An 8,484-nucleotide genomic window follows, 5' to 3' on the forward strand; every position below is an offset into this window, starting at 1 on the left:
TAAATGGTCAAAACCACAAATTTTTTTCTCAACAGCTCAAACCCAGGGAAATTAAATACATAGGTTAGGTGATTAGGTAGATTAGATAGATTAAAAAGGAAGTCAATAATGAATTCCCTTCCAGATTAAAGCAGTGTAGGTCTTAGATAGTAAGTGGCTGATGAAAATGCCATTCTCTACACATGGCACACACACTCTGCACAGGTGTGCCTATTGGTATCTCAGTGTACATACTGCAGTGGCTTATAGATGCCCCCCAGATAAAACCTTCATTGTAGCACTCTCCTTGCCTCCTCCATGCTGGGGGAGAAACTCCACCCTGAGCAAGACCAGGAGCAGAGCTCCTTCCTAGGTAAGCACTTTTTGGTCTCAGTGCCATAAAATGAAGTTGTAGTTAGGGAAGCATCCAGCCTTGCTCATTAAGAACTTGGAGTTCTGGCCAGGCGAGGTGGCCCATGCCTGTAATCCTGAGCACTTTGGGAGGGTGAGGCAGGTGGATCACTTGAGATCAGGACTTCGAAACCAGCCTGGCCACATGGTGAAACACCATCTCTACTAAAAATACAAAAATCTTAGCCAGGCATGGTGGCTGGTGTCTGTAATCCCAGCTACTTGGGAGGCCGAGACAGGAGAATTGCTTGAACCTGGGAGGTGGAAGTTGCAGTGAGCTGAGATCATGCCACTGCACTCCAGCCTGGGCAACAGAGGGGGACTCTGTCTCAAAAAAAACAAAACAAAACAAACAAAAACCAAAGAACTTGGAGTTCCTTTTTCATTAGTATGTCCTCCATCCCAATTACACCTGGCTTTATAAAATGAATGTACATTTTCTATTTGCTTGATCTAAGTCATTAATCTACTAGAAGAGGGGAATGAGTATCTGTTTATAGGGCAGTTTTTATCCTCCTTGGAGTATTTTTCATTTTCTGACCCACCCCAAAGCCCCAGATAAATTCCTTTGTACCTTTATGAACTAACTTGAGTATATATTGCCTTCCCCCTTTCCTGCCCATCTCCCCCACCCCCATCCCCAGGTATGATTAACAATGCACTAACCATGTACTAATGCAATAGATCTTGGCTTTTTATTCTCTTCTGTTTGTGTTGTTTGGCTGTCATTTTCAATGCAGTGCTGAAGACTGTGCCCTTTACTGCTCGCACCGCCAAGCGTGGCTCTCGGTTTTTCTGCGAACCTGTTCTCACTGAGGAATACCATTACTAAACTATTACTCTTTCTCACCTGATGCTCTTAAAAGGTTGCTACAGGTTTTTTGATGTCTTATGTCCCCCCCTGTGTGTCTGTCAGGGCCCACCAACATGCTAGCATGGAATTGCCATCTCCATCATGTTATATTTTGTGTTGTTCTCATGCTGCATGGTTTTGCATTTCAATTATTATTGCTCACTCACTGGCCACTTTCAATACATGTATGTATTCACATTGCTGTAACAGTCTGGGTGTGTTTGACAGCTGAATTCATAGAATTGTTCACAGAAATTTTCAGAAAAACAGAGCAAAAATATTAAGAGCACTTCTTTGAGAATCAGGATTGGTACCAAGTAGATTGCTTATAAGATTTTTGAGCTAATGTCCTTCAACATATCCATTAATAACAATAACTGCTATACCTAACATGTATTAAGAACTTACTGTATTCAGGTTGGATGCAGTGGCACACGCCTGTAATTCCAGTACTTTGAGAGGCTGAGGCAAAAGGATCACTTGAGCCCAGGAGTTTGAGACCAGCCTGGGTAACATAGGGAAGCCCCATCTTTACAGAAAATACAAAAATCAGCTGGGCATGGTGGTGCACACTTGTAGTCCCAGCTACCCGGGAGGCTGAGGTGGGAGCATTGCTTGAGCCCAGGAGGTGGAGGTTGCAGTGAGTGGAGATCCCACCAATGCACTCCAGCCTCGGCAACAGAGTGAGACCCTGTCTCAAAAAAACAAAAAACAAAACATACTGTTCTAAGTAGGTTTACAGATATTAACCTAGCCCTTTTATCCTATACCCAGTTAATATGCTTTGATAGCATAATCACCTGCCATATGAAAGTGCTCAGGAATGCGAAGTGCTCTGAAGTGCAAAATGACTTGCAGAAGGAACTGTGAACTATGCACAGCTGCAAATCAGGCCTTTCTTAACTCTCTTATACGTCCATAGCATGATGGAACTCGTAATATGAGCTTAACACAGGGAACCCTTTTAACCTAGCTTGTATATGTAGATATAGGCAATCCATAGCTTTATGACACCCTACTTTAGTAGGCCACCTCTATTCCTTCTGAATGTCATGCCCATGTTCAACTATCAGTAATTCCATGTTGGAGCAAAGCTGTGAGGCAGGACATGAATACAAAGGCTTAGGTCCTCCCACTGTCTTATCTCATTCACGCATCTTCACCGGTAGCTCTGTTCCATGTCAAACCCAGGCTATTTCTTCTGTGATGAGATCATATCTTGACCTGCTTCTTTGGTCAGGATGATGGCACCAGAAATACTAACAGCAAATATCATTGGAAAATGCCACTGTTTTTAAATTGGGGGGGAAAAAAAGGATCAAACTTTTCAAAGTAACCTCCTGGGCACAGTTTTTGATGCCTAATAAGAAACGAACTTCTCTCGTGTCTAGTTGATTAGAAAAGAGACAAGGGAAGCACATACTCTAATTGGACGTAGCCATTGACTCCTGTGCTGAGATTGACATGGAATTGGGTATGTGTTTATTTTGTGGCATAACTATTCTATGAATTGCACTTATGTATGTTCTTCTATCTCTGATATCAAAGGACATAGAGTGTCATTGCCTGCTCTGCAGTGTACTTACCCACCAGTGCTTATTAACAGGCTAGAAAACTGTCATCTGCTTGGCTGATGTTTGCTATCAGTTTTGCTGTTGGACTATATCTTTCTGGAGCCAATCTTCAAAGCAGCTTGGAACTGGGTGGTCAGAGAGCTGGGTGGGAAGATGCACTCATCCTTCCCTTATTTGATCTAACATTTCTTGTAGTAATGGCTTCTCATTCTCTTCCTCTGTTGGCTAACATGCCTGGGAATGTTGAGCACTAAGTTGAGTTGCTTTCCATTTTCATCCCATTTTTTCTTAACCATCATTTTGTGTTTTTGTTTTTTTCTGTTTAGCCTTAAAGAAGAATAATATCACTAAATTTCCAAATGTTCACTCGAGGGTAAGGATTTCTTCTAGCACACCGGTGGTGGAGGATACACAGAGCTGGCAAGCATCACTTTTTACTTAGCTTCCTCCTCTCTCTGTATGCAGATCAATGGTTTTCAATCTATGGCTGAGGGTAATACTGGTGAGAATCTGACCAGGGAGTTTTTGTACCTCACATTCCAATGATGCAGGGATTGAGCCTCTCTGTTGGACTCTTTCTCGGCCTGCTTTAAAGTTCTCAAGTGTGATGGCTTGGGCAAGGGTATTTGCTGATGATTGTATTTGCTTTGAGTGTTGGGCTGTCCTTCCCTTACCCCTGTCTTGGCCTTTGAGTTACTCAGTTAAACCCATTTTGATCTGAAGCGACTGAAAGCAGGTCCTGGCCAGGTAACATTACAGCCTTTGAAGGATTAAGATCTTTAGAACTAATTGCTCAGAGGATGAAGAACCACAAAGCTGCATATGAGGCAAAAGTGTAATTCTGGACTTTCATTACCAGTGTGGGCTAGGAAGCAGAGGCTTGAGAGGATTGGGGTATGCAAAACTATTTTTTCCTTAAATTTAAGAGTAGAGGCTGGGCATAGTGGCTCACACCTATAATCTGTAATCCCAGCACTCTGGGAGGCCGAGGTGGGCAAATCTGTTGAGTTCAAGATCACCCTGGGCAATGAAGCAAAATCCCCGTCTCTACAAAAAACAAACAAACAAACAAAAGTTAGCCAGGCATGGTGGCAAATTCCTGTAGCCCAGCTACCTGGGACGCTGAGATGAGTGGATCCCTTGAGCCCAGGAGGTGGATGCTGCAGTGAGCAGAGATCCACCACTACACTCCAGCCTCAGTGACAGAGACTGTCCTCCCCTCACAACCCCCGCCCCCCCAGAAAAGAGTAGGGCAGGGTCACACAAATTCCAATGAGTCAAGGAGCCAGGAAGGTAACAGGCCTGGTAGGAACTGTGCTGAACCTAGAGCACAGATCTTAGCTCCAGCTTCTTTTTGCTGTGTAGGAACTGGGGCCCGGTTTTGCCAGATCTTCCAGTTTTTCAAAAGAAGCCAGAAACCCTGGTCTTTATGTTAATTACCAATTTAAACATCAGGAAACTGTACATGTGCGGGGGGTGCGGGGGCACAGTGGAGCAAACATTCTGTGGGTCAAATGTGGTCCATCAGCTCCATTTTCAACTTGTTGAGTAGATAAAGGGATACAAAAGATTCAATTTGGTTTAATTCTGTTATTTGTTTGTATTTCCCTTTCTAAAGATAGCATGTATTCTAGCAGAAGTCAACAATACTAAGTTAATGAAACGGAAGTAAATACTAATTAAACAGGAAAAGTATAAAGCCTGCTTTACTTTTTTCATTATGCCCTGACTTCATCAAAGGGAGGCTGCATAGCCTAGCCTGCTGGCTAGCTACCTGACTTACTCAAGAAAGCATGCCTTCATACTGAGTTCTTGTATAAAATTCCTCTGCTCCTCCCACTTCATCCTGACAGAGCAATGCCTATTTGGACTGGTACGCAGTGATTGACTCATTCATTTAACAAGGATTTTCTTATGCAGGAGGGCCCACACAACTACTACTTGCTGACGTAACATAAAAAATATTGGGTGGTAGAGCTCGGTAGTCCCCACTTCTCAGGAGGCTGAGGTGGGAGAATTGCTTGAGACTTGTTCAAATCTGGCCTGGACAACATAACAAGACCCCATTTCTTAAAAAAAAATAGGTGGCAGAAAAGGATGCCAGGGAATAGACTATTATTTTGGTTTAGATTTAATGGTTAATTGAACATCATTTTGTTTAAAATTTACAAAATAATAAACTCAGCTAGCTTAATGGAATGAAAATAATAGAGCCCTTATCTGCAAACTGAAGGTCTTTAGGTTCTTGTTAAAACTGCGAGGAAAAGATGGGACAGGACAGTCTGCTTTATTAATTTTGCAGTTTAAAATTTATTGCAGTTACTATTTATTCATTCAGGCTTCCAGAATAAAAACAAAACAAAAAAATTAAGCTACAGCTGCTTCTAATTTAAGAAACATTTCAAAATAAGACTTCAGCTAGACTCTGGCCAGTGACAGAAATAATCTATATATTTTTCTCTCAAGTCCTAGAATCCTACCAGTATTACATCCTGTTTTGTTTGACTGTAAATATTGAAGGCAAATGTTTTATGTCTTTGATTCAATGCTCAGTGAGTTTGAAGGGCCCATTAGCTGACTTTTCTACACAAGCTGCTTTGATTGGCTGCCAGCTGGCCTTTGTCTTGCTTAGACACATGCTATTAAAGGTTGCTATTCTCTCACTGGCACTCTCCCCTTTACAGATCTTAGAAACCAACCATACAGACGAGCCGATGCGGTGAGGAGAAGCGTCAGGCGGCGCTTTGATGATCAGAACTTGCGTTCTGTTAATGGTGCCGAAATAACAATGTGAACCTGAGACTGGCCTGCATGAATACAGGGTGTGCGTGAATGAAACTGCCCACATGAACTTTATGTGCTACCATTTAACTGCAGCCTTGAACACACAAAAAAATATTCTTAAGGGCTCAGATTTAGCAAACACAAAAGAATTTTAAAATGAGCTCTCCTTTCAACCCTTGTTAACAAGTGCCTAAAAATGGAAGTACCTGTTCAGATTAATCAAAGCAATAGGATTTGATTTGATTAGGTATCTTTTTACACCAGTATGTTATTTTTAACCAAAATGTAAAGTTCTTATTAAACTCATTACCTGCCATTGTGATTGTCCCATCATGGCCCACCTGGTTTCCTGATGTTGTAAATAACATCAATGCATCTGCTGTGGGTCCTTTGCTGAGATGTCTTTGAAGGAATTTTGTTTTAGCCATATCCATCAACTTTGTATTTTACTTGCAATTTGGAAGAAGGAAAGTCACATGATGAAACTCCTTTTGTCTATAACCAGGCCCTGGCAAAGTGCAAACAGGATGCAACTGCAGTGGCACAAAGGTCACTCAATCCTTTGTTTCCAGTTTCACATTCTACTACTTCTGTGCTAGAGAACGATGCTCTGTGAGAGGCATTCACTGGTATGAATGTGGGGATATAGTGTATAAGACTTATTTGCAGTACTGTGTTCTTCAGCTAGAGGCAGCTTTTAAAATAATGCAAGTGTATTTATTAGCATTAAAATTAACATCTCAGTAATCAGCATTAGCATTTCTGAGGACCATTATTAATTCTGAGAACAGAAATTGGTGCCTTGCAAGGAAGTTTACTAGCTCTATCAACAAGCATTCAAGGTTACATCTGCTAGCAGAGTAGTGTTAGGAACCTGGCCTTATTCTCCTCTGACAATCGCAATTTTTTCTTATTTTTTGTAAATTCAAGAAGATACACTTGGCATCGTGTATCGAGGCTAACTTTTTCATGCATTTCCCAGACTACTTATGGAGAATTGCAGTTTAAGTTGCTGAAAAGTATTAACATGGTATTAAGCTTAAATAATACGTAATGGGACTAGATGGCCCACTAAGCCACTGTTATTTTTCCTTCCTCTCTGGCAGGGCACTTGATCCATTCCAAAGTCAAAAACTGGACTGAAGCTAAATTTGTACTTTTCATAATATACATTCTGCTTCTGGCTTATCTTCTTGGTACATCAATATATTAATTGTAAAGTTTATTGTATAGTATTTAACCGCTGAAGTTCCTATTTTATGTTGTGCTTATGTGAACCCCTTGGTGAAGGTCCCTTTTCCTTGGATGTGTAGTTATATGATCTTTTTAAATGTACAGATATTTTGCTATAAAATCGGTGCAGTTTTTTATGGTTTTTACACTTCTCTTTAATTCCCACCTAAGCCTCTGGGTAATATTGTAAATATTGTTTTAAAATGCATCAGCCTATGCTATACAATCTGAATGTTATTTTAACTTATAGTTTTTTTTAATATATATATTTAACTATAAGGACAGTTTAGGGAACAAGTTACCTACCACATTTCACTTTAGTGTACCTATTTACAGAAAGATTAAACTGCCACCTGCGGGCACATTCCCATAAATGTGTACTTTAAAAAGAACATGCCAAGATTTTGTCTTTCTGTGGACTCAACATTCACTTCGATTAAAAATAGCAATTTGACCAAGTTGGACTTCCACTACAAAGCAGCTGTTTTCCAAAGTTCAATGCTGACATATATATATATTAAAATAATTGCCTATTTATTAATCTACAAATAGACAACGTTGGCATGTTCTTTTCTGTTTGTCTATTAATGGGCCTGCTTCTTAGCAATATTAGAATGTTTTATAAAAGCAATTCATGTTACTTTTCTGGTCTTTTCATGGCATATGAGCAAATAATAAACTATTTACACTACTATTCTGTAATATGTTGTAATCTTTCAATGGTACAATTTAGGGGGTTTTAGCAATATTATGTAGACTTACCTTCTAGAAACAAATATATCTTGCTATTTGAACTCAGAATCCAAATATACTTGGTAAACGTCAGGAAGGATTCCTCCCTATGTGAACTCTTGACCGCTTGCTATATAAAACATAGACAATGGATCTTGGAAGTGAGACTACATCTCCAAAATTGCATTTATAAACATACACCTTCTAGGTAAACAGCACCTTTGTTTGGTGAAATGCCACAACGCCCCCAGCAGCCCCACCAAATGTTACAATTAGGATGTTGTACAAATAAAGATAATAGGCTATATATTAACTAACTGCATAGTTAACCCTGCACCCAATAACCATACCAGTTGGCAAGGTACAGAAGCAGTTTGGCCCCCATTGCACAAACAGTTGTAATAAAACTCCCAGTCATCAAAAGTTTATGTGTAACATTTCATATGTTCTTTTTATGGAAACAAGAAAAATTTTAAATTTTAGAATACCTTTCAAGTGGCTTAAATTTAGAGGCATATAAATTATAGTCATTTAAGGAATTATAATTTATATAATTATTGTCACAACTACCACAGTGTACTTTGTATTTGTCACACACAACTGCTTACAGATTAAAGGCAATAATCTTTATTCCTCACAAGAAGCCTGTGAGGTATTTAACACTGTTGTGCACATTGGGAAACTGACTCAGCAAACTGACTTGCCCAGGGGCAATCTAATAAATGCCTATAATAAAGCCTTAGGTCTTTTGTTCGCAATTCAGTGCACTTTCCACTAAACCAGTTATACAATGTGTTAGAAGCTTTATTTTATGAGAGAAAAAGTCTTGCGATCAGTAAGGATCTCTACTTTGTTTTACCATCAGACTGGTGCCTAATGGTAAAAGAAAAATCTTTTAATATTCCACAAATTCAGAAT

At 39.8% G+C, this 8,484-nt stretch overlaps 1 protein-coding gene across 10 annotated transcripts in view; it reads left to right on the plus strand.

Moving 5' to 3' along the window:
- The window catches only part of FMNL2 (formin like 2), a 313,896-nt gene extending 306,368 nt beyond the window's left edge, over nt 1-7,528 (plus strand). For 3 of the 10 annotated variants that reach the window (XM_008958137.4, XM_003832724.6, XM_034954287.3), the window contains one exon: nt 5,502-7,528. In XM_008958137.4, coding sequence (XP_008956385.1) covers nt 5,502-5,611 — 110 coding nt within the window. In that variant the 3' untranslated portion in view covers nt 5,612-7,528. Of the gene's footprint in view, nt 1-1,130; nt 1,257-3,143; nt 3,238-5,501 lie in introns of those variants that run through there. The other 7 variants (XM_008958138.4, XM_008958142.4, XM_008958141.4 and 4 more) reach the window with 4 other exon arrangements.
- The last annotated feature ends 956 nt before the right edge of the window (nt 7,529-8,484 follow it).

The sequence above is a fragment of the Pan paniscus genome, chromosome 13 (genome assembly GCF_029289425.2).
Source record: "Pan paniscus chromosome 13, NHGRI_mPanPan1-v2.0_pri, whole genome shotgun sequence".
Lineage (NCBI taxonomy): Eukaryota > Metazoa > Chordata > Mammalia > Primates > Hominidae > Pan > Pan paniscus.